This window comes from Hypanus sabinus, chromosome 13 (genome assembly GCF_030144855.1).
Source record: "Hypanus sabinus isolate sHypSab1 chromosome 13, sHypSab1.hap1, whole genome shotgun sequence".
Taxonomy (NCBI): domain Eukaryota; kingdom Metazoa; phylum Chordata; class Chondrichthyes; order Myliobatiformes; family Dasyatidae; genus Hypanus; species Hypanus sabinus.
In genome coordinates this window covers 10,220,699-10,248,084 of record NC_082718.1, presented here as the reverse complement: position 1 = coordinate 10,248,084, position 27,386 = coordinate 10,220,699, and the positions used below count along the sequence as shown (strand labels likewise).

At 41.9% G+C, this 27,386-nt stretch overlaps 1 protein-coding gene across 2 annotated transcripts in view; it reads right to left on the bottom strand.

Annotated features, from left to right (window-relative positions):
- The window catches only part of podxl (podocalyxin-like), a 161,232-nt gene that overhangs the window by 22,771 nt on the left and 111,075 nt on the right, over positions 1-27,386 (bottom strand). For both annotated transcript variants that reach the window (XM_059987092.1, XM_059987093.1), the window contains exons 3-4: positions 24,092-24,474; positions 22,229-22,294 (exon numbers count right to left, since the gene is read on the bottom strand). In XM_059987092.1, coding sequence (XP_059843075.1) covers positions 22,229-22,294; positions 24,092-24,474 — 449 coding nt within the window. The remainder of the gene's footprint in view (positions 1-22,228; positions 22,295-24,091; positions 24,475-27,386) is intronic.

Genomic DNA, 27,386 nt, shown 5'->3' with positions numbered 1-27,386 from the left:
CAGTGGAATGGCAGATATTCTTGGGAATAATGCACAAGGTGCAAAATCAGTTCATCCCCCGGAGAAGGAAGGATTCAAAGGGGGGAAAGCGGCCACAGTGATTGACAAAGGAAGTCAGAGATTGCATAGCTTTAAAAAAAAGGAAGTATGATAGAGCTAAGGTGAGTGGGAGGACAGATGATTGGGAAATTTTTAAGGAACAACAGAACTTAACTAAAAAGGCAATACGGGAAAAAAAAAATGAGGTACAAACGCAAGCTAGCCAGGAATATAAAGGAGGATAGCAAAAGTTTTTTTAGGTATGTGAAGAGAAAGAAGATAGTTAAGAACAATGTTGGGCCCTTGAAGAATGAATTGGGTGAAATTGTTATGGGAAACAGAGAAGTTTCCAATGTTCCTTAGATTCAGGATCAGTTCCTGAGGATTGGAGAATGGTTAATGTTATCCCACTTTTTAAGAAAGGAGGGAGGGAGAAAACAGAACTTTCGACCTGTCAGCCTAACATCAGTAGTGGGGAAGATGCTAGAGTCCATTATTAAAGATGAAATAGTGACATGTCTAGATAGCAGTGGTAGGATTGGGCCGAGCCAGCATGGATTTACCAAGGGTAAATCATGCTTGACTAATCTATTGGAGTTTTTAGAGGATGTCACCAGGAAGTTAGACAAGGGAGATCCAGTGGATGTAGTGTACCACGATTTTCAGAAGGCATTTGATAAGGTCCCACATAGGAGATTGGTGGGTAAAATCAGAGCTCATGGCATTGGGGGGGGGGGGGGAAGATATTGACATGGACAGAAAACTGGTTGACAGATAGAAAGCAAAGGGTAGCGGTGAATGGGTGTTTCTCGGAATGGCAGGTGGTGACTAGTGGGGTGCCACAGGGCTCGGTATTGGGACCACAGCTGCTTACAATTTACGTCAACGATTTAGATGAAGGCATTAAGAAAAACATCAGCAAGTTTGCTGATGTTACTAAGCTGGGTGGCAGTGTGAAATGTGATGAGGATGTTAGGAGAATTCAGGGTGACTTGGATAGGCTGGGTGAATGGGCAGATACTTGGCAGATGACGTTTAATGTGAATAAGTGTGAGGTTATCCACTTTGGGAGTAAGAACAGGAAAGCAGATTATTATCTGAACAGTGTAAAGTTAGGTAAGGGAGAAATACAAAGAGATCTAGGAGTCCTTGTTCATCAGTCACTGAAGGTGAATGAGCAAGTGCAGCAGGCAGTGAAGAAGGCTAATGAAATGTTGGCCTTTATTACAAAGGGAATTGAGTACAAGAGCAAGGAAATCCTCTTGCATTTGTACAGGGCCCTGGTGAGACCACACCTGGAGTATTGTGTACAGTTTTGGTCTCCAGGGTTAAGGAGGGACATCCTGGCTGTACAGGAAGTGCAGCGTAGATTCACAAGGTTAATTCCTGGGATGTCCGGACTGTCTTACGCAGAGAGGTTAGAGAGACTGGGCTTGTACACACTGGAATTAAGGAGATTGAAAGGGGATCTGATTGCAGCATATAAGATTATTAAGGGATTGGACAAGATAGAGGCAGGAAATATGTTCCAGATGCTGGGAGAGTCCGGTACCAGAGGGCATGGTTTGAGAATAAGGGGTAGGTCATTTAGGACAGAGTTAAGGAAAAACTTCTTCTCCCAGAGAGTTGTGGGGGTCTGGAATGCACTGGAGGCCAATTCTCTGGATGCTTTCAAGAAGGAGCTAGATAGGTATCTTATGGATAGGGGAATCAAAGGATATGGGGACAAGGCAGGAACCGGGTATTGATGGTAGATGATCAGCCATGATCTCAGAATGGCGGTGCAGGCTCGAAGGGTCGAATGGTCTACTTCTGCACCTATTGTCTATTGTCATCACCTCCCTCTGGTGCTCCTCCCCCTTTCCTTTCTTCCATGGCCATCTGTCTCTTTCACCAACTTCCCAGCTCTTTACCTCATCCCTCCCCCTTCCGGGTTCACCTATCACCTGGTGTTTCTCTCCTCTCTCCTCCCACCTTTTAAATCTACTCCTCAGCTTTTTTTCTCCAGTCCTGCCAAAGGGTCTCAGCCCAACATGTCCACTGTACTCTTTTCCATACATGCTGCCCGGCCTGCTGAGTTCCTCCAGCATTTTGTGTGTGTTGCTCGGATTTTCAGCATCTGCAGACTTTCTCTTGTTTGTGAGAGGAAAGTGATTGATTGCTTTCAAAAGGCTTCAGAGGATGTTTCTGAATATGAGGACTGCTAATGGACAGGTTGGCTCAGCTAATGAGAAGTATAAGGAATAACTGAGGATAATACAGAAGAATCCACGTATGACCCTTTCAAGTTGGTCTTCGCGGATGGCTTGAAACTAGATGTTGTCAAAACAGTGAGGCTGACAAAGCAAATAGGAGTGAGACTGTCATTTCCTACGGTAATCTGGTGCAGACTGCCCAAAAAGTGGAGTGAGATATTGAAGTCTGAATAAGATTAGTACAGACGAACCAACAGTCTACACCTGCTAACTAACAGAGCAAGTCAAGAGAATTCACAGCAATATGTTAATTTACTAGTTGGAAATGAAATTTACTAGTTAATTTACTAGTTGGAAATTTTATTTGTTCAATTATCTAGCCTTCAAGTGACACCCAATGCAAGTTTGGACAAGGCATAATTGCAACAAGAGAAAGTGATTTACTTGCAACAGAAGATTTCCCGAGACAAACTAGAAATCACTGAAGATAACACAAAGGCCATTATATCAGCAAAACCAACTAAAACAGTCCAGCAGCTTCGATCATTTCTGGGTTTGTGTAACTACAACAGAGCAAGGGTAGATTGCTCAACCTCTCAGTAGTCTGCTGAAAGGCAGCAAGCATTCCGATGACCCTGCGACTCTTAACGAAGAGCAGATGGATGCTTTTCAAACATGAAGCTGATGTTAACTACTGCACCTGCATTGTGAATCACTGATATGGAAAGACCATTTATCCTGTATGTCAACGAGAAGCATAGCTACATGACAGCAGTTTTAACTCAAGAACTGGGAGCCCAACAATGTCCTGTTGGTTACTACTCTGCCAAATGTAAAGGTCACTCCAAAATGACCACAACGGAAAGCTGTGGAAACGCATCTGCAGACAAAGCTACAGAAAGGGCAGCAAGGGAAGGAACAAAGAAAATAGAAGAAAACCTGACAGTTGGAACTGTGGAAACCAGGTTGAACTCTGTACAAGATTATTCGGAAATGCAAGATCAGTGATGAGTCCTAGGAAAGTAGTCCTGGCCCTGGATGAAAAATCTCAGAGAGGCTGATAAACATGCTACAGCAGACAGTTTAATTGATTATTGTGTGAAATTAACCCAAGTTGTTTCGTCGGTTTTTGCTGCTTGCAGTGGTCATTTGAAAGGAGGACCATTCCTGATTCCTGACAAGTGGGTCCTGGTCCAGAAAGCTCATAAGGAGCCACTGGGAGCTCAGTGGCAAGGTCAGTGTTAAAGATCAATTTAGCAGTTAGGGCAGAATGCAAAAGCAAGTGGATACATGCCAGCCCCTGCAAGCAAGCTGAAGTGACACCAGATTAAGACGAGTACTGTGAGAAGACTTCAAGCATGAATATAATTATTGGACATTAAGGACTTCACTTTGATGTTTCTTGTCATTATATATTTAGCTACTTTTCCTACTTATGGTGTGCCAGTAGAAATGGCTTGTAACTTATACTTACAGGTATCACATGAAAATGCAGATGCTGTTAATGATTTAAATGGTTGGGTATGTCAATACATAACACATAACGAAAGTATTCACCAACCAACGTTAGGCATTCCTACAGATCTAGAGCAAGTACATCCCCTTTTCATTAAATATTCCAGTGATGGTGAAGTCGGTACGGTACCTGTGCTTCATCATTCTGATGAGGGCTGTGAGTATACGATGGTCATACACCGCACATATCATCTTAAACTGAGTAATTTATGTGAATAAAATCAACATGATTTGAGAAGTGACACATCTGACCCTATCCATATTGTAGCCCTGATTTATGAACAGTGTTGACCGCAGAATGAATGCTGATCAGGGTACCCCAAAACTCCCCTATGCTTTTTCAAAATGGTACCTTGGGTTCTTTAGCATGAATGTGAGAGTGTAGATAGGGCTTTGGTTTTATAAAACTAACAAGATTAGCCAGACTAGATGTAGGAAAGATGTTCCTAAGCATTTAGGAAGAGGCAAGGACAAATTCTTTCTTCAAGAGATTGGTGAACTTATGAAACTTTTTTCAGTAGAAAGCAGCTGGAACCAAATCATTAAATATACACTCAGTGGCCATGTTATTAGATATCTTTTGTACCTAATAAAGTAGCCATCGAGTTTCTGTTCACAGTCTTCTGCTTCTGTAGACCATCCACTTCAAGATGTTGTATTCTTCTTCACACCACTGTTGTAATACTTTATTAGGTACATAAGTTGAAACGGTGTGGTCTTCTGCTATCAATCACTTCAAGGTTTGACATGTTGTGCATTTGGAGATGCTCTTCTGCACCCCTCTGTTGAAATGCATGGTTATTTGAGTCAAAGTAACTTAGATCACATTTCTTCCCTATTCTGATGTTTGGTCTGAATAACAATTGAGCATTGTGGAACAAGTTCAACAGTCTGTTCCTGTTCATAATTTATTATGGTTTTTAAAACCTTGTCTGAAAGAGAAATATCATCTCCTCTGTGCAGTATTCCTTGAACTGTTACTTATCTTTAAGACTCTGGAGTGGGACTTGAACCCACAATCTTCTAACTCGGGGCAAAAGTGCTGCCACCAAGCCCCAGTTGAGCAAGATGGTACCCACCCCTCTGGAAGGCATTATCCTCCAGTGAAGAGTATGAAGAGTCTATGAGCTTTAACACAAAGCATGTTAAACACTAGCTTGTCATCTGTCTTTTCTCCATTGCACAAAAGATTCTACAGATACTGGAAATCCAGAATAACACATACAAAATGCTGGAGGAATGCAGCAGGTAAGGCAGCATCTATTGAAAGAAATAAACAGTCAACATTTCGAGTTGAGACACTTCATGAGTTCTGATGAAGGGTCTCAGCCTGAAATGTCAACTGTTTATTCCTCTCCATAGATACCGTCTGACCTGCTAGGTTCCTCCAGCATTTGTGTGTGTGCCTTTTCTCTCTTGATGCTTTTCACTGAAAAGAAACACCCATTAAATTCTGCCACCACTGACATTGGGTAAGAATACCTCCTCTGAAACAAAATGGCTCTGGAATGGCCACAGAGACAATGGGAGGTGGTAGCCCTAATTGTACTTGCTGCCCACTTCAGTTAAGATGTATGCCTGTGCACCCCAGTTCTTTGTCAAGGAACAACAGCCACAGATCTCTCTTTCAAGAGACCTGTGAAATCTCAATTGTTGCCAGTTTATCACCAGCACGCTGGTCGGTGAGTATTTCATCAGTAAACAGTGCCTCCTTATCTCTCTCTGGCAGCTGCATGTGATATTCCCATAAAGTGATCTTTGTGAACAGAAGGGGCTGTACTAGATGTACTGCTGCTTAGTCAGAGCTGTGCGAAAACGTAATCTTTGGCGGTATGTATGATATTTTGTTAAGGGGTCCTTGCATTTTGGTTCCGTTGAGCATGGAAGGAGGGAAGGATTCGTTTAAGCACAAGATATTCTGCAGATACTGGAAATCCAGAGCAATCCACAGCATAAACAGTTGACATTTAGGGCCAAGTCTCTTCATTAAGGTCCTAAAGAGTCTCAGCAGAACACATTGACTGCTTATTCCTCTCCACAAATGCTGTCAGACTTGCCGTTCCTCCAGTGATTTGTGTGTGTTGCTTGGGAAGGATAATTTACCTAGGGCAGTTGATGCTGCAGCTAGTGTGGGTAGGGCTCTAACAATTACACTGCTTCATCTCTCTGTGATATCTCCAAAAATGTCAAAGACACTGAAACACCCCCACAAATACTACCCACCCACCAAACACCTTATGCTTCCAAATAGCAAATGTATCAACCAAATGCCATGGTCTGCTCTCCCACAATAACCACTATTCATAGCCTGTAATTGTCCCCTGCCTGACTTGCTTCCAGTCCAGATTAAAGTCTTTTCCCACCCTCCCTTTCCTGTGCCACCAGCACATGGATTCATTGTACCATATGCTTATTCATAAAGCAAATACTTTTCCTTCCACATCTTTGGCACATTAGCTTTCATAAATCCGAGTATTCTGTACAGGAGTCAGGATGTTATATTGAAGTCATATAAAATATTGGTGAGGCCTAGTTTGGAGTACAGTATTTGTACAATCTGGTCACCTACCTACAGAAAAGTTGTCAATAAGATTTACAAGATTTTGCCATAAATTTAAGACCTGAGTTACTGGGAACAGTTGAATAGATTAGGACTGTATTCCCTGGAGTGTAGAAGAACAAGGGGAGATTAGACAGTTATGCAAAATTATGAAGGGTATAATTAAGTACATATATGTTACCATACACCAGCCAATCTGAATTCATTTTCTTGCAGGCATTCACAGTAGAACAAAGAAATACAATAACATCAATGAAAAACCCTTAGAGTCAATGACACACAAAGACGGACAACAACTGACATGCAAAAGAAGACAATCTATGCAAATGCAACAAGAAAAAACAAATAATAAATAAATAGTACTGAGAACATGAGTCATAGAGGCCTTTAAATTGAGTCCTTAGGTTGTGGGATCAGTTCAGTGTTTTTGATGAACAAGAAGTATTTTAAAGCCAACTGGTTTGAGGAACCTTCCCATATCAGTAAGTCTGAGGAAGAACAGCTGACTTTGGAATGCATAGTGCCCAGCGAGATCCCCTTTCTGACAGACACTGATTCTGCTGTAATCGGTTCCTCTGATAAAGAAGAAAATGCTATCTAACCCATCCAGATCCTTGCAATGCCGTTGCCAAGAAACACTTATACCTCCAGCGCTTCCGACCCTTACTTGCATGCCTTCTTCTGAAAGAAAAGCTGCATTTACTGTATGGAGAGTCTTGCGTCTAGTCACAGGAAAGCACGCCACCAGGGAGAATTTGACCACTTCTCTTTAACTGGAGCCATGGGCTCCTTCATTGGTTGGTATTAGTTTGTTGTTACATGTGCCAAGATACAGTGAAAAGCTTGTCTTGCACACTCTTCCTACAGATCACATCACTGCACAGTGCATTCAGCTAGAATAAGGTAAAACAATAACAATGCAGAAGGTGCCAAATGAGTAGTACACTGCAGCTGATGAAAGTTGATCCATATTACCACACGTTTTAAAGTTGCTGCTGAGCTTTCCCATAAGGAATGAATTATATCATTTTTCAACTATAAGAAAAGTAATTAATCCTTAATTTGCCAGAAAGGTACAAGTTCTGTAAATGTTACTCAATTGGCTTCCAGCTGGTTATTTGCTTTGTCGCCTTGAGCGGATGGATTTAGGCGAGTGTGCTGGTAATTTAATATGGAAAATAAACCTAACAAGATTTAAATTTCACATGACGAAATTGATAGCACCACTTTCTCACAGTGATTAAAATCTGAGACAAACATCCTGTAAAGAAAAGAAAACTGAGGCTCAAAATGAAGCACTTGCTTTAATCAGACAAGGCTTTACGGACAGCATAAGCAAAAGACTGATTAAAGCACGCTAGCTGGTATATAATTAAAGTCACACGGGGCTGATGGGTAATCCTTTTGCTTCACATTGTGATAGCAGGGTTTCTAAACTTATACGTGGTCCTGAACAACACACAGACACAGACACACACACACACACGCACACGATGCTGGAGGAGCTCAGCAGTGCCGGCAGCATCTATAGAGAGGAATAAATAGTTGGTATTTTGGGCCGAGACTCTTTATCCTCCAGAATTTTGTGTATGTTGCTCAAGACTTCCAGCATCTGTAGAATCTCTTGTTGCCATGACCCTGAAACTGTTTTCCAAAACTAGGGAACCCTGAGATATTTTATAAAAATATAAAATAGTGGATTAATATTCCAAAGCATAGCACTTAAACTTTATCCGATGATACTTTTTAAGTGGCTGTCTCTTAGAATTGAGAATGACTTGCTTCCATATAGAATGCCTGATGGGTCTGACAGGATCTCCAAGCCAAAGGAGCTTGCCTGGATAGTTGAGTCATTCAAGAGGTTCTGTATTCTCCTTCTATAATTCTCGTTTGCTCTGTGCCTGCTCCAGGAGACTTCTCTTTCTGTTCTTCCTTTGAGCTGTACACGTTTTGCGTTGGTGAAGGTGGATCAAGCTGTCTGGTATCCATCATTAAGGACCTCTATCACCCAGGATCATGAGAAAAAGAGGAACTCTTCTCCTTGCTACCATTTAGAGGAAGTACAGGAGTCTGAAGACACGCACTCATTGTTTCAGGAACAGATTCTTCCTTCTCTCCATCAGATTTCTGAATGGACAATGAACCCATATACAATACTTAACTATTTTTTTCTTTGCTTTTTTTTGCACTACTTACACATTGTGCAAAACAACAAATTTCACGACATATGTCAGTGATATTAAACCTGATTATGATTCAATTCATTGGCAGCAATGGTAATCCCAAGCCAGCAGCCCATCTTTTCTGCTCCTCATTTCCAATCCATCCCTCCAACAACCCACCAGTCACTGGCCATAAAGTTGGGTCAGTGCCCCACTGTGATGCAAGGAATTGGTTAAAGACTGACCCAGGATTGTGCTTTTCCACCTTTTCTAATTGTTAGCATTACCTGGAAGCTGTAAGTAACGAATATACCAGGAACAATCCTGACAACGTGAACTGTTACACCACCGCTAGTTGACTTAGTAAGTAACACATGGGCTCTGTTGTTAATTTATAAGTTATTCTGGGTATTATTTCCCAATAATGTTAGGAATTTTTAAAGGAATGTGTCAAGTGTTTGTTGGATGTCAACAGGAAATGTTTCTTCATGCACAGAGGAGTAGAAATCTAAGATAACCCTTCAAAACTTGTCCAGGCTGGATAATTCCTGTTCTCAGTATTATTTATTTATTTGTTAGCACATTATTGGTTATTTGTCAACCTTTTCATAACTGTTCATAAGTTATGTATTTCTTTCTTTTCCTGTCAATGCCTGTAAGAAAATGAATTTCAAGGTGGCATATGGTACTTTGATAATAAATTTACTTTGATGTGGATAACCAGAATGGATAAATTTTAATTGGAAGCGGTAGTCAGAAATGCACGGCCAAGATGGGTAGGGTCACCTGGACGTGAGTTCTCCAAGTCCTCTACCCATGGTCTTTCATGCAATAAGATTCCATGGAAGAAATCCTTCTATCAACATTAGGGTGAATTCTACACCTGGTGACACATACAAAATTGCTGGAGGAACTCAGCAGGCCAGGTAGCATCTATGGAAAAAAGTAAGCAATCGATGTTTCAGGCCAAGACCCTTCATCAGGACTGGTGATGGTTTGTATACATTTAACTCTGGTGGTGGATGTTTTTCCCTTTGATTCCCCACGCAGGATGGCTGTGGCTCAAGCTCTCCAAAGTTACCTCGGTTTCTAGTAATGAACGTACGCTTTCAAGCCATAGGTGACTTGGAGACAGTGATGGCCACATAACCCTCTCACTTGATCTGTCTCTTCCTCAGATGCTGTGCACTCAGGCAATCGGTAACCTCATGCACCTCCTCAACAGCTGATGATATCTCCATTCTGGGTTAGACAACAAAAATGCTTTTGCGCCTGGTAGTGAGTACAAAAGCACTATGGATGGCACATGCTGACTGAAGCTAGGGGAACTGTGGAATTTGTAGTTCCTGCCTCACAGTGCTTTAACATTACAACTGCATGTTTGGCTCTGGGGAAAGAAGTGGGGGTTGGAGGGTGACGCTGAGGCTGGGAAGCCTGAATACTGAGGCTGCCTGTCACCTGAGGAGCCTCTGTCTCAACGGGCAATTTACTTTCATTGTATCTTTATTTAGAGATGAGGCACGCTAACAGACTCTTCCAGCCCATCAAGCCCGTGGTGTCCGATTATACCCTTGTGACCAATTAACCTACTAGCCTGTGGGAAAACTGGAGCACCCAGAAGAAACCATCCTGGTCACAGGAAAAATGCATAAACTATCTCTAGACAGTGGCAAAATTGAATGCAAGGTCACTGGCACTGAAATAACATCATGCTAACTGCGGCACAACTATGACATCCTAACGAGTGAAGGTTTCCTTGGGTGGCGTAGCCACTGAATTAGCAGGTCACTTGCTATCGGCAGAGTGTTTATTAAACTGCTTTGAATTGATGGCAAATAATAACGCTTCCTCAAACAAAACCTTCCAGCTGTCCAGTGTTAAGAATGCACTGCCTGAGAAAACACAATGCACTGTCTCATACCAGAGGGTGCATTGCGAGGGGTAAGTTTTTTTTATTCAGAGAGTGGTGTATGCCTGGAAAGCACTCCCTGGTATGGAGCTAGAGGCATTTGGAGTATTGTGTACAGTTCTGGTCACTGAATTATAGGAAAGATGTCAACAAAATAGAGTGAGTGCAGAGGGGATTTACTCGAATGTTACCTGGGTTTCAGCATCTAAGTTACAGAGAAAGGCTGAACAAGTTAGGTCTTTATTCTTTGGTGCGTAGAAGGTTGAGGGGGGACTTGATAGAGGTATTTAAAATTATGAGGGGGATAGATAGAGTTGACGTGGATAGGCTTTTTCCATTGAGAGTAGGAGAGATTCAAACAAGAGGACATGAATTGAGAGTTAAGGGGCAAAAGTTTAGGGGTAACATGAAGGGCATCTTTACTCAGAGAGTGGTAGCTGTGTGGAACGAGCTTCCAGTAGAAGTGGTAGAGGCAGGTTCGATATTGTTATTTAAAAAAAAGTTGGATAAGTATATGGACAGGAAAGGAATGGAAGGTTATGGGCCGAATGCAGGTCGGTGGGACTAGGTGAGAGTAAGCATTCGGCATGGACTAGAAGGGCCCAGATGGCCTGTTTCCATGCTGTAGTTGTTATATGGTTACATTAGAGGCTTTTAAGAAATGTTTGGGTAGGCACATGGCTATAAGGAGGATGGAGGGATATGGACATGGTGTAGGTAAGAAAGATTAGTGTTTGGCTGTTTTTGATTTGCTTTTTAGCTGCTTCGGCACAAGACTGTGAGCTGAATGGCCTGTTCCTGTGCTGTACTGTTCTATGTTCTGTGTTCTAACTGCCAGTGAGTGTAACTTTAATTCGACAGCCCTGATTAATGTCAGGATTTACCTCGGACCCGGAAAAGGTTGCAGGGGAGCCGACAAGTGCCAGACCAAAGTGCGTGGTGACAGGTTGCACAAGGCAGAAAATACATGAGGCCCGTCAAAATGATAGGCCTGGAACTCTTCAAAACGAAGCACGAATAAAATACTAAACAGTAAAAGGAGTATCTATCTCCCGATGCAGACAAATCCATCTAGAAGTGCACATGGTACTTCGTATATGTAATCATCACAACCTGTAATTAATGGATGCTTTTCTAGGGTATGTGTGAAGTTTGGTGAAGCATCCTCCTTTATGGATTAAGTTGATCCGTCACAGCAATGGGGAACTAGATTTAGGGATTGGTATCTGGGCAGAGCACATTTTTAGTTTGGCTTGGTATTAAGACAAACAACAAAGGCAACTTGATGACTTAATTGAAGTAAATATCACAGGAGAGCCCAACTTTAAATGCATGGATGGAAATTACAATGGACATTTACAAAATGAAGAAGATAACAGCATCTGTTAATCATAAGCTGGAACAATTTGATTCAAACTGGGGAAAATGGTTTAGCTTACATAATGCCTCATAGGCCTGATTTTATTCTCACAAATCAATGAATATGTTGTAAAAAAGATCACTCCCTACTTGTACATAGTTTTTTCCTTTTGCATGTTTTTTCTTTCCACTCTTTTCTATAAGTGTATACCTCAGATAAATACTTTGTGGAGATTTGTGATATATATGATTATATGATATATATGTACAATATCTGAAATACATCTTATGGAAATGTTTGTTTGATGATGAACTTCAATAAAAAAAATTACAAAAAAAAAACCTCAAGGCATTTCACAAGAATGTTATCAAGGAAAACTTGAAAATTATAAACAGAAAGCCTTGAGATGGAGATGTACCAGACTAAAACACAGTGCTTTCCCTTTTACACTAGAATTGCCTCATTTGGCCATGGTGTGTTTGAGCTTCCTATTGAGGAGCTTCTTGCTCGTTGCCATGGTGCCGTTGGTATGTGCAGTCTTTCTGTTGTATTTAACCAGAAGCCTTGAAGAAACAGTCAACAGGAGGCAGAGAACGAGCTGTTGCTACACAACATTTTCAGATGGACAATGCAGCTTGGGCTTTACAGCTCCTAAAAATGACATTTCAGAGCAAGGAAAGCCAAACGTCCACAGGATTGAGGAGAATAGTTTTATCAGAGTAAGGCTGGCTGGGCACATTGTGGTCCAATTTCACATTCTGAGCCTATGTCAATAGTGAATTAGCAGCCTAAGAACCCAATGATACAAGATCCTGAATAAGAACATGTATAAGAACAACGTATACAAAATTATGAGGAGTGTCGATGGGGTAAATGTAAGCAGGTTTTTTCCATTGGGGTTGGGTGAAACTACAACTCGAGGTCATGGGTTAAGGCTGAAAGGTGAGATTTTAAGGGGAAAATGAGGGGCAACTTCTTCACTCGGAGGATGCCTTGTTAACATTGCTCTTGTATCTACTTCTTCTGGCAATGCCTTCTAGACACTTATCACTCATGTGCAAAAAAAGCTTGTATACCCTTCCCAGGGTAGGCTTGTTAATCTCCTTTAAATTTGTCCCCTCTCACCTTAGACCTATAAGACATAGGCAGGAGCAGAATTAGGTCATTTGACACATCAAGGCTGCCATTTCGTCATGGCTGACTTATTATCCCTCTCAAGACTATTCTCCTGCCTTCTCCCTGTACCATCTGACAGCCTTCCTAATCCCGAACCTATCAACTTCTGCTTTAAATATATTCAATGACATGGCCCCCACTGCCGTCTGTGGCAATGAATTCCACAGATTCACCACCCTCTGGCTAAAGAAATTCCTCTTCATGTCTGTTCCAAAGAGGTGAGACTGTCCTCCAGTCCTATGCTCCCCAAATATAGGAAGCACCCTCTTTACCATGTCTTCACTATCAAAGCCTTTCAACCTTGTCTTTGAGAATCTTGTGAGAACCCCTCTTATTGATTAATCTAGTCACTAGGTTGTAGTGGAATGTTCTAAAAGTTTAACCATACATTTTCTAGATTCTAGTGAATGTACAGGTTGTTGGTTTTAGTTTGAGACAGGTATACCCTTCCCAGGGTAGGCTTTTAATTTTGCTTGTGCACAGTGCCTCACCTGTACGGGTGAGATATCAACTGCTGAATAGTGTGCTGAGCTACGAGACAAAACCTGGAATTTGCTCTTGTCATTTTATAAGATGGTTTCACTCAGTTAGATCATGATTGTCTGCAAAGTGAACCTAGACCAGTTGAGCAAAGCAAGCAGGGTCAATTCAGATTAAATTGTTAAAATGCTTCTCAGTCACGTTACAAATTGGCTGGTATCTCAAAGAACATCCTGGTTGTTTCAATCAATCATTTAAAAGTAAAAACAAACCTGAGATGTGGAAATATGAGCGCTTATCTTTTCACATGAGAGTGAAAAAGTTGAGACAGGCCCCGAGGCTCAATTCATCAATGCTGATCCACGTGCACGCCAAAGCAAGTCCCATGTGCTAGCATTTTGCACACATCCTTTCAAACCCTTTCTATCTGTGTACTTAGTGTGGTGAACTTCATATACCTGTCTGGACACGCCCCCTGCTGACTGCTCCTGTGGCTCCTCCCACAGACCCCAGTATAAAGGCAATTGAGGTCTGAGCCCGGCCCTCAGTCTCCAGGATGTAGTATGGTGGTCAACCACTGCTTGTTCTTTCTTCCAGTCAATAAAAGCCGATATCTCGCCTCATGTCTCAGAGAGTTATTGATGGTGCATCAATTTTATTGACTGAAAGAAAGAACAAGCAGTAGTTGACCACCAGACTACATCCTGGAGACTGAGGATTCCTGACAGTGAGTGGTGGGAGGGGCCCGTCATATGCCATAGTCACACTTTCGAGATGGCTCTGGAAGTCCAGCCCCAATAGCACAGGCGCGCACAGTTGAGGCATGACCAGTAGCACAAAGTCCCGATATTCTGTGCCCTGCACCACCAATGTCGCTACACAACCCACCCAGATGTCTGTGGAATGCGACCCAGAAGCCAAAGTGATCCTCTGACTTACCGGCCGTGTCACGAGTCCGCAGCGTTGCACTGTGTCCGGGTCAATAAAACTCTCAGTGCTGCCCCTGTCAAACAGGCAACTAGTCCTTTGCCCCTCCACCAGGATGTCCATCATTGACCTTGCAAGCCGGTGTGGGGCGCTTTGGTCGAGGGTAACAGAGGCCAGAGTTGAACTGCCGTCTTGGTGCCTGGTAAGCACCAGTGGGTAGGGGGCGGGGCATGTTGGTGCCAACAAAGATGGCCGCCCCCATCCAGGCATGCAAGATGGCGGTGACCAAGATGGCAGCCCCCATGCCTCACACGCAGCGCTGCCCGACCCCGCTCGTGGTTTAAACTTACAGACCTTGGCAAAATGGCCCTTCTTCCTGCAGCTGGAACAGGTCGCTTCTCGGGCCGGGCAGCGTTTTTGGGGATGCTTTTCGAGTCCGCAGAAGTAACAATGCGCGGGCTTGCAACTAGCAGCAGCTGTGGTCGGGTTTGGGGAGTTCCTGGAATCGCGACTGGCAGCGGCGTTGGCGAATTTGCTTGTGGGAACTGGCGGTGGCGGGGTCTGAGGTGTCCACGGAACTGGCGGGGGATCGCGCGGCTGGACAGTGTCAGCGTTGTGTAGAGCAGCCTCCAGCAAGTCAGCCGTCTCGATCGCCAAGTGTAAGGTAAGATCGACATTTTCCAGCAGCCGCTGGTGCAAGTACGCTGACTTGATCCCTGTAACAAAGGCGTCTCGTACGAGGAGCTCCGCATGCTGTTCCGCCGTGAGAGTTTTGCAGTCACAAGTTTGCACGAGTGTCTGTAGGGCTCGGAGAAACTCAGCGCTCGACTCTCCAGGCCGCTGTCGTCGCGTAGCTAAGCGATGTCTTGTGTAGACAGTGTTCACCGGCCGCAGGTACTGTCTTTTGAGGGCGTCCAGTGCCCCTTGGTAGGTTGGCAGGTGCCTGAGTGAGTAAACTCTCGGGGTGACCCTCGAGAGGAGAATAACGGCAGGTTCAGTTGCACTAACCTCCTCCAAGTATGATTGGAAGCATGCAAGCCACAGTTCAAAAGCAAGAGCTGCTTCAGGGGCTTGGGGGTCCAAATCCAATCTTTCCGGATGTAAAATGGTTTCCATGTTTTAAAACTTCCAGTCAATAAAATAGTCAAATATGTTTTAATGTTGTTTAATTGTACCTGCTCCAACCATTTCCCCTGGTAGCTTGTTTGATATACCCACCTCCCTCTGAATAAAGAGGTTGCCCTTCAGATCCCTTTTAAATTTTTCCCCTCTCACCTTAAACTTATGCTCTCTAGTGCTTGCTTCTCTTTTCCTCAAAGTTCAAATTAAATTTATTATCAAAGTACAGATACGTCACCATAAGCAACCGTGAGATTTATTTTCTTGTGGGCATTTCACGGTAAATAGAAAGAAACAATAGAATCAATTTAAAAAACGCATACAACAGAGACAGACAAACAACCAGCATGCAAAAAACAACAAACTGTGCAAAAACAAAATGACAAAAAATAAACAATGAATCGGAATCAGGTTTAATATTACCAGTATATGTCATGAAATTTGTGGTAGCACTACAATGTAATACATGATAATAGAGAAAAAAACTGAATTACAGTAGATATACACACACAGACACCTGTGTGTGTGTATCTATGTATGTTATATAAGTAGTGCTAAAAATAGTAAATAAAAAAATCGAAAACATGATTTATAGAGTCCTTAGAAGCAAGTCTATTATTTCAGTGTAGGGGTGAATCAAATTGTCCACTCTGGTTCAAGAGCCTGATAACTGCTCCCGAACCTGATGGTGTGTGTCCTGAGGCTTCTGTACCTTCATCCCAGATGGTAGCACTGAGATAGAGCATAGCCTGGAGGGTAGGTGTCCTTGATGGTGTGTGCTGTTTTCCTTCGATGTGCTCCTTGTAAATGTGTTAAATGGGTGGGACAGTTTTACCTGTGCTGAACTAGCTGTGTCCACTACACTTCGTAGGCATTTTTGTTCAAGGGCATTGCTGCTCCATACCAGGCTGTGATGCAACCAGCCAGTATACTCTTCACTGCTCATTTATGGATGTTCGTCAAAGTTTTAGATATCATGCCAAATCTGCGCAGAAAGTAGAGGCACATACCTTCTTTGTAATGCTAGTTACATGCTGGACCCAGGACTGATCCTTTGAAATGATAACGCTCAGAAATTTAAAGTTGTTGACTCTCTCCACCTCCGATCCCCTGATGAGGACTGGTTCATGGACCTCTGGTTTAGCTCTTTGCTCTTGCTGATATTGACTGAGGGTTTGTTGTCCTGGCACCACTCAGCCAGATTTTCAGTCTCCCTCCTATATGCTGATATGTCACCATCTTTGATTCAGCCAATGACAGTGGTTTCATCAGCAATATAGCTTTGGAGCTGTGCCTAGCCACACAGTTGTAAGTATGAAGTGAGTAGAGTAGGGAGAACGCATCCCTGTGGTGATCAATATTGTGTTCGAGATGTTGCCAATCTGAACTGACTGGGGTCTGCAAGTGAGGAAACCGAGGATCCAGTTGTTCCAATTTATCGAAATATGTTCAAGAGCAATTATCGCCACTAAGCATCTTGATTGCAATGGCTTCCACACTTCTTTTCTGTCCCTCGAGACATCTTTAATCTGTAAATTACAGGCTTTGAAAAGCGAAGCCCTGTTACCACTACTAGGAAATTGCAAGACCACAGAACATGACCCCTAAGGATTGGAGTTGACAGTGGTGACAAACGATTCCAAACCTGCAATGTTAACTGTTTCCTCTATCCACAGATTCTCTCAGAGCTGTTTCTCTCAGCTTGGGGCGGCATGGCAGTGTAATAGTTAGTTTAATGCTATTACAACACCTGCTGTATGATCGGGGTTCAATTCCCAATGTTGCCTGTGCATTCTTCCTGTGACTGCACGTGTTTCCTCCAGGAGCTCTGGTTTCCTCTCACAGTCCAAAGATGTACCGTCATGATTGGTGAGCTGTGGACATGTTACGTTAGTGCCAGAGACTTGGTGCCACTTGCAGGCTGCCAGCACAATCCATGCCGATTTAATTTGATGCACATGACGCATTTTATGTACATCAAAATTTAAAGTTCAAAGTAAATGTATTATTAAAGTATATATATGTCACCATATACAACACAGATAACAATTTTCTTGCAGGCATACTCTCAATAAATCTATAGAATAATAACCATAACAGAATCAATGTAAGAAAGAAATAATAATTAATAAGCAATAAATAACAAATAAAGTTAATTCAGTTTTTTTCTGCATTTTATTTCAGGTTTCTAGTGTCTGCCATTTGGTCCTTACGGTCCTGATGAAGGGTCTTACTCAAAATGTTAAACATTTATTCCCTTCCATTGATGCTGCCTGACCTGTTGAGTTTCTCTGACACATTGTATGTGTTGTCCTTAACCGTATTCCATTTTAAAGGTCAGTTGACTGAAGGAATACAGGAGTTCTTAAAACTAAAAAAGCTGTTGTATTAAGTGCAATATAGCACCATGTCATGTCGAAGAGCTAAGCAAAATACACTGTTTATCGTAAAATTCTTTCTTTTGGGGAGGAAAGATGCTGGTAATTACAAAGCACAGCTGCTCAGCACAAGGCTGATGCTTTTTTGATTAAATGCAAACACACAGCAGAAGTTGCCTGTATGGTGGGTGAATTAGAAATTTAGAAACTAAATTTTCTTCGCCCTGCACTATTTAAAGTTTACCTTTGTTGTGAGACGGTATGCAGAGGCACTTTCTCTGCTAATGGCCAGTGCATTAGGTTCATTTATCAGGTTCCATTCTCTTAATTAACTCCGGAGTGACCCTGGATCTGGAAGGTCAACTGTGGAACTTGCAGGAGCCACGGATATCACAATGGGGAGTTCTGCAACTCCTGATGGATTACATCTGGCACGACCTGGTACCAAGCACCAAGGTGTCTCCAAATTCCACTGCTGGTAATCTTTGACCCCAATGCAACCCTTCATCTCTCAGTCAGAGATTAGTGCTGCTAAGATACAATTTATTATAAAAGGATCTGCTGACTCTGGTGTTCGGATGTTTGCAGGATCTTCTCGTGCATTGTACAGAAAGCATTCTCCCAACTGGTATCTTTCTCATGGTTAAATGTCAATACACATCACTCTTTGTCCACAAGTAAGGAGAAAGATATATAATGTGATGTCTCCATGATTAACATTAACTGTCCAGTGTCCTCTGTTTATCAAAAATAATTACACTGGACAACGAAGATTTTGCTTCCTGAATATTTCAGGCGTATCTTATGGATTTTGGGCTGCTGATCATGAAATCACCATGAAATTTCCTGATCATGCTCCAATTTTTTTGAAATCTCATATATTTGTTATTTCAATTCATAATTCATAATTCAGGTCATTTAAAATGTTGCCCACAATGTAAGCTAAACAGTTTTCTATCTTCTCCAGACTGCTCAAGCAGAGAAGATGCTGCATGGCAGGAGAAGTTTTAGAAAGGCTACTTATACACACATCGTTCTATGCATTGTGTTTACGTGTATATCAGTTCGTGATCACGATGTGTGTGTTCTACGCGCATAGCGTATTGTGCGTAACTCATTATTATAAAGTGATTGTATTTTCAGGAGTATTTATGATAACAAAATGTCTCGCCAATGTTGCAACAGCCACGATACTTTGTTATATTTGTGGCGAGTATTTGTTTAAATCTCAAAGACTGAGCATGACTCCTCTTATTAAGAAAGCCTATGAGCTCTACTTTGGGTGTAAAATTGGTGACCAAGACAAAGCCTGGGCTCCTCATATTTTTTTCATTCCCATTTAGTCTTCCTCCCTGCAAATCCTGGCGCTGTCTGTGATGAGCATGGTGAAAGGCTTCACCAGGACATTGCGGTCATGGAGAAATGGTAACAGGGCAACTGGAATCCAGCAGCGCTGGCATTATTGTTGGACATTGTGAGAAGCCTCAGACACAGAGTACAAATGAGAACTGTCAACAAAGCATTTTTAGCAAAGTGTCAGCACCATTAAGCAATTATATGCATTATATTCAATAAAAGTTAATTTCTTGTTCCTCCAAATCAGAACTGAAATTTGTGTTTGGCTTTAAGTAGTTTATCACAAACAGAAAATTTCTGAGGAAGCAAAACAGTTCCGGAAAAATTTGTTGTCCAGTGTAATAGAAGTAAAATATGATCAGAGATATTTAAAACTTCTGCATTTATTTAAAATTAAAAAAAATAAAGATAATCTTTATTTGTCACATGTACTTTGAAACATACAGTGAAATGCATCAGTTTTGTCAACGACCAGCGCAATTCAAGGATGACAGCGGCGGATTTGAACCCAGAGCACTGGCACAGTAATAGTGTTACAATAACTGCTATGCTGCCATGCCACACTTTTCTTTCTATCAAAGATCATCATCATCATCATAATAAGCCAAAGTATGATCAAAGATATTCAAAACTGTCACATTTACTCTCCCAGCATGGTTCCCTCCATCTGGTAGGCCTAAACATGAAACACGAATTTCTGTGATTGTGTAAAGGCCATAGACAAGGCAGTTCAGTGATATAACCTGGAAAACTCTCCAAGGAATCTACCCTCAGTGGCCACTTTATTAGGTACACCTGATGCCTATTTATTAATGCAAGTATTTAATCAGCCAATCATGTGGTAGCAACTCGATGCATAAAAGCATGCAGGCATGGTCAAGAGGTTAATTTGTTGTTCAACCCAAAGTATGTGATCTGAGTGGAATTGACCGTGGAATGATTGCTGGTGTCAGACAGGGTGGTTTGAGTATCTCAGAAACTTCTGATCTCCTGGGATTTTCATGCACAACAGTCTCTAAAGTTTACAGAGAATGGTGCAAAAAAACCCCACAAAAACATCCAGTAAGCAGCAGTTCTCTGGGCAAAAACACCTTGTTAATGAGAGAAGTGAAATGAGAATGGCCAGACTGGTTCAAGCTGACAGGAAGGCAACAGTGACTCAGTTAACAACAGTGGTGTGCAGAAGAGCATCTCTAAATGTGCAGCACGTTGAACCCTGAAGTCGATGGCTGACAGCAGCAGAAGACAATGAACATGTACTCAGTGGCCAATTTATTAGGTACCTCCTGTGTATGCTCCTTTTCAGAATGGAACAGTGTGAAGATCGACATTAATTGTTGAACGTCTATCACTGTTTGCTCTTGCTTTAGGCATCCATTCCTGGACTATCCCTCTGCCTCCACCTGTGCACTGAATCTCTCTGCTTTTATATGCAGCAAAACATTTACTTTTTATTAAGAACTCACAGCTTATGATTCATCTCTGTCTGTTGAAATTCAGAATATAGTTATTACTAGGTACTAAATAAAATGGGATCACAGATGTAGAAGAGGCCATTCTGCCCATTATTCTCATGTTAACCACTCTTTCCTTTCTTTTCCAATAACCATGCAGTTTTTTGCTTAACCCTTCAGGTATTTATCCCTGGCAGGATTAAATTTCTACTGAGCTCAACGAATATCATAGCCAATGGGTCTGGAGCTTTAGCACATAAAATAGTACAACACAGGGACAGGCGTTTTGCTCCACAATGTTGTGCTAAACCAAAAATTTCATAATAAGATGGTTAACTAAATTAATTGCTTCTGCCTACACAATGTCCATATCGTTCTATTGTTCTCATTTGTTTGTATGCCATCCATACAGATCATCACATACATAAATTTAAGACAGTACATGGAACAGGACCAGGCCCTTCAGCCCACAATGTTGTGCCCAATCAATTACAAGACAAGATCACAAGACAAAGGAGCAGAAGTAGGCCATTCGGCCCATTGAGTCTGCTCCGCCACTCCATCCTGCGCTAAACTATTCTCCCATCTAGATTACACGGGTACTCAAATGGCCAACTAAACTGATCTCTTCTGCAGAGTGTCCATATCCTTCCATTTTCATCACATTCATGTGCCAATCTAACCATCTCTGTAATGTATCTGCCTCTACCATGACTCCAGGCAACACATACCAGGCCCCTACCACTCTCTGTGTAAAATACTTGCCCCTCACATCTCCTTTGAAATTAACCCCTTTCATCCTAAACACACCTGCCCTCTGGTATTAGACATTTTAACCCTGGGAATTATTTTTGTTTTTTTTTAATAACTGATGACCTTGGCTTCTAAAGCTCTTTGCCATCAGACATCTGTCTGATAAATACCAACTGTGAATGTGAGTCAACAGAATTATAGCATCTGCAAAAAAGCAGGATCTCCTGGTGGCCAACCAGTTTAATTCTTATCCCCACTCTCATTCTGACATGTCTATGGCCTCCTCTTCTGCCATGGTGAGGCCACTCTCAGGGTGGAGGAGCAACACTTCATATTCTGTCTACAAAGCCTGCAACCTGACGGCATAAGTGACTGTTTCCCATAGATGGTTATGATTTTCCTCCTCCTTGTTCCCTCTTCTGCTTCTCTGCCTATCACCTCACTCTGATCCTTCTCTTCCCCTTTCTCCCATGATTCTCTCTCCTCTCCTATCAGATTCCTTCTTTTCCTGCATTTTGCCTTTTCCATCTATCACCTTCCATCTTCTTACTTCAACCTCCTTCCCCACCCACCTGGCTTCATTTATCACCTTCTAGCTTGTCTTCCTTCCCCCCACCCTTCCCACTTTTGAATTCTGGCATCTTACTTTCAAGTCCTGATGAAGGCTTTCGGCCTGAAACATCCAATGCCATAGATGCTGCCTGGCATGCCACCTTTGGCATTTTGTACATGTTACTCTGGATTTCCAACATTTGCAGAATCTCTTGCGTATACTATATAAACTCAGGTCAATTTTGTCCAGTAATTCCTACATCAGTATCTGAACTGCACATTGAGTTACTTACACAGCTGAAATTTTTTGGTACTGCCACCTTCGCTGCTCCTTTACTGTGTTCCTTCTTACATTTTACCTGGTAAAAGAGAGAAACACACAACGGTCAGAGAGAGAAATAGGGTATGGTGCTGAGTTTTCAGGAACAGCTTTTGTTAACTGCATAAATGATCTACCAATATATTCAAGTCCCACCATTGTGGGCGAAGGCTTTAAATTCATTTCTTTTAATACATATAGGAAGGTGCTGAAAAAGGGCCAGTAACATCAACAAGGATCCCACCTACCCTGATTATGGACTGTAAGTCCCACTCCCATTAGGGAGGAGGCTACATCGCATCCACACCAGGACTAGCAGAACCATAAACGGTTACTTTCCCTAAGCAGTAAGGCTGATCAACACCTCCGCCCACTAACCTACTCATCCATCCCTCCACATCCCCATCCACCTACTTTATCATTTCCTGTCAGAGGCACCTTATGTACAGACATTCATGTCTGTAGAATCACTTTATGGACATACAGTCAATGCATATAAGTTATCTTATGCATTTATATTTATTGTTTTTAGAAATATTATTGTGTTCTTTATCTTTTTGTTTATGTTCCATTGGAGCCAGAGTAATTCTCCTTTACACTTGTGCACTGGAAATGTCATTAAACAATCTTGAAATATGGACTACAAAGAACTTCTATGATGGCAAACATTAGACCAATTGATTTTTGTTGTAGATGTTTCAGGCAGGTAAAACCTACATTATTGACGTTTGACAACACATGAACCAACCCATAGCAGAATTGACTCTGAATTGGACATCAGCCATTTTTAAGTGTAAATTAGGGACGAGCAACAAAAACTACCTTGTTATTGACAAGGCATTTCATCAATATGTAAGTAAAAAAATGTTTTAAAAATTTAATTTCTATTGCAGAATTTCACCTATTTTTTTCCCAATTCAAAGCATACTCAGATACGTAGATTTTCTCTGTGCGCACTTGATGGTTTGTTTCTGGGCAGAGTTGCAAACGTAAAGTGGGGCGGTGGGTGTGCGCACACAATAGAGAGGGGGAGAGAGAGTATGATAGAGGGAGTGAGAGATGTGTGAAAGTATGAGAGTGTGAAAGTGAGAGTGTGAAAATGAGAGAGAGAGAGAGAGAGAGAGAGAGAGAGAGAGAGAGAGATAGAGAGAGAATCACAGAGAGCGAGAGAGCAAAGTGTGTATCAGAGTGAGAGAGGGGTAAGAGGGACTGGGATCAATTTGCTAATAAGTAGAATGATTAGGGGTGCAGTGAAGCCTTTTAACTGAACAGTTGGAGGGACTGTTCTGATGATGGTTTAAGAGGTTGAAGAGGAAGAACTAGGTGTGGGTCTGTGGGTCTATGGGTCTAGGCAGAATAATGGCTCAACTCAGACTCGATGGGCAGCCATAATTTCCTGGGCTATGATTTTATGAAGTTTCGTGACCAAGTTTTTATTTTCCCGTTATCTCTAGAGGGCGGTTGTTCCACAGCAATGAACAATCTGTTGGGGGAGCTCAGCAGGCCAAGCAGCATTTGTTGCGGGGATAGGAAGTAAAAAGGGAAGTGGCAACCCTAAATCAGAACCCCCACCTGGCCTTTTTCTGTGCAGGCAGGGACTCGTACTACATTCCACTGTAGATAACTTCGGCCTTCTCTTAATCATCTGAGCTAAAATGTGAGCTCTTTTATGCTTTTTGTGGAGAAAATGAACTGAAATCTCCAGGTAACATTTTCCCCGACCATATATTCCTAAAAAGATGGAATGACATTTAGATGAGATTTCAATAACAAAAGGGACATAATGGGAGAAGAGAGGGGAAAGACTATACAGTACATACTTGAACATTTGTTTTACCTCTAATGATATCAAACCATCTTCATAAGATTCCTCTGTATTTGTCTTTCCACTCCCGGTGCCATCTGCTGTACTGTTCTGTGTGTCATTACGTGTACCGCTCGTTTTATTTCCCATCATGAAATCAGTCGTAGTCACCACCTGTGTTTGAGTAGACACTGATATCTGTACACTGCTTGCTGTGCTTGTCTCTGGTAATCTACTATCCCCACTTGTACTTTTAGTTGTTGCCTTTGGGAAAGTTGAGCCATTTTGAGAGGTATTGCTCTCTGTGGCACTTGTAGCTTTGGTACTGCTCATTTTCTGGCTGGAAGTGACTGATGCTGTACTTGCAACATTGCTGCTTGATGTCATTCTTTCCACAGTTGTGGAAGTTCCAGTCTCTGTAATAGACGTAGAATACTATAAATAACATCAAGTTCTAAGAAACATACTTCTGGTTTAACTGGCACTGTTGACGTGCTTAAGTCTTAGAATAACATTGACAAACATGAGAAAATCTGCCGATGCAAGAAATCTAAAGGAACACACACAAAATGTTGGAGGAACTCAGCAGGTCTGGCAGTATCTATGGAATAGAGTAAACAATCGACGTTTCGGGCTGAGACCCTTCTTCATGAAACATCGACTGTTTACTCTATTCCATTGACACTAGCTGACCTGCTGAGTTCCTCTAGCATTTTGTGGATGTTACATAAAATGAACAAATTTCCAGTCAGTGCAAAAATCCACATATTGGACATTCCTTTCAAAAATTACAGGGAATCTGCAAAATGTTGTCTTGTGCAATAGGCTATTCCACATTACATTTATGTTTGCAGATTTTAATTAGTTGATTTAAGATTCTGCTTTGGCGGTCTCTCCATTACTAGTACAGTAACTTCAGCGCTATGCCACCGATTCTTCAAATTTGATTACCAGTATTTTATTTCGAGATACAGCACAGTAATAGGCCCTTCCGACTCAAAGAGCCCTCACCACCCAATTAGCAAAGCAACATAAAGCTTTTACAGAAATGCAATTATTTCCCAAAGTTCTTTATCCAACAAAATCAATGCTAAAAGGAAAGTGATTGTCTTCTGTCAGAAAATGCATAACACTTGGGATAAGAGATATTTTCTTTCTTGGAATTTACCAATAGACGAGGAGAAAATGTAAATGTACATAAAACTTGTTCAGGCCAATATCCTTATGCACATGTGAGCAACTATTCTACCAACTCGTCCATCATTGGAATACGAGAGGAAACTGGAGCACCTGGAGGAAACTCACATAGTCAGAGGCAGAATGTACAGCACTGGGTCGCTGGCACTGTAAAGTGTTACACTATACTTTGTACATGTAATATGCTAGAGGCTTTCGTAGGGTAGATAGTAAGCAAATTTAAATAAACAAATTGAAATGAAGTCAGCAACAAACCAGAGGAGATAGACCTCAGCTATTGTGAATGAATTGGAGGGAGAAGATGAACAATTTTCTTCTGCAATTTTGGGTCATATTTTAATAGTCAGAAAGGCTAGAGAAAGCAGCTTCAACAGTACCCTTAGCAGGGGAATGGGAAAAGTATTTGGAAAGGAAAACTGTAGATGTCAACACAACTAAGGAGAAAATTAGGAAGCTGGAATTATTTGCACATGCACAAAGCATCATCAGCTAAGTATTCTGCATCATTTTATGGTTCTATGGGAGAGAAATTCCTGACCATATCTTAGTTATGAAAGCCCTATTACAGGCAGGATGTGGAGTCTTTGGAAAGGGTGCAGAAAAGCTTCAGCTGGATTAGAGGGCATCAGACTTACGTAAGGAGAGGTTGGGCACACCTGGGTTGTTGTCTCTGGAGCTACAGAGGCTGAGGGAGAACTGACAGACGCTTATCAAATGATGACTGGCATAGCTAGGCTAGATTGTTTGAGTTTTTTTTCCCCAAAGTTGAAATGCCAAATGCTGGAGGACATCTGTTTAAGAAGAGTGGGTGAAGGTTTAAAGATTATGTGCAGGGCAAGTTTTTTCTTGACCCAGAGAATGGTGGATGCCTGGAATGGGCTGCAAGGGGTGGTGGTAATGTAAGCAGATATGAAAGAGGAATTTAAGTGATTGTTAGATAGGCACAAGACTGTTCAGAGAATGACTGGTCATGCTTGTACTGTATTTGCAGAAACACGTGGCTCCAGGATAACATCCCGTGCACCATCAGTCTACAGGCCTTGACACTCAGGGACTTGAACTATATATATTTTGTGACTATGTTTTTCTGCTAATGTGAGTATCTGTGCCTTGTGTTGTGTATGACTGTTGGGACTGTGTTTTGCACCTCAACTTCTGTTTCATTGAGCTGTATTTGTGTATATCATTGAATGACAATTAAACTTGAACTTAGATCACCTACAAACAGGAGAAATTTAGTATAACTTGACACTGTGTTCAGCACAGAAATACAGGACCCATTTCTGTTTGGTACTGTTCTATGTAAAATGTTCTGTCACTAGGTGACCTACAGTACGTAAATCAAGCCCCGTAACATTAAATTCTGAAAAGGAAATATATTCAATTGGATCATCAGATTAAAATGCACTAACAACGTGGTTAGTCAAGCAGCATCCTTCAAAGTTGCTGTCTAGCTGTAGGGTGGTTAAGAAGGCCCATTATGTGTTGGCTTTCAGTGGTCAAAGGCTTGATGTCAAAAGCTGCAAGGTAATGGTTCATCTCTATAAAACTCTGGTTAGACCACGCAGAGTGTTGTGTTCTGTTTTGGTCACCTCATTATAGGAAAAACGTGGAATCTGTAGAGAGGGTGGAGGGGAGATTTCTCAGGATGCTGCCTGGATTAGAGAGCGTCTTATGAGGAGAGGTTGAGTGAGTTAGGGCTTTTCTCTTTGGAGCGAAGCAAAATGAGAGGTGACGCGATGGAGCTGTACAGATGATAAGAGGAATGCATAGAGTGGACAGCCAATAGTTCTTTCCCCAGGGCAGAAATGTCTGCTATACAAGACCATAATTTAAAGATAATTGGAGGAAAATATAAAGGGGATGTCAGAGGTAAATTTATTTATTTATTTATTTTTAACACAGAGAGCGGTAGGTACATGGAACGTGTTGCCAGGGATGAAGGTAGATGCAGATAAATTAGGGACATTTAAGAGGCTCTTATGTAGGCACAGGGATGAAAGAAAAATGGAGGGCCCCAGGAAGAGGTCAGCACTTTGGCTCTTCTGAGTGTTCAGATTGGGGGATGAATTAAAAGTCAGGGAAGGGAGAATACCAATATACAAACCTTCAGAAAAGGATAAAGCTCATG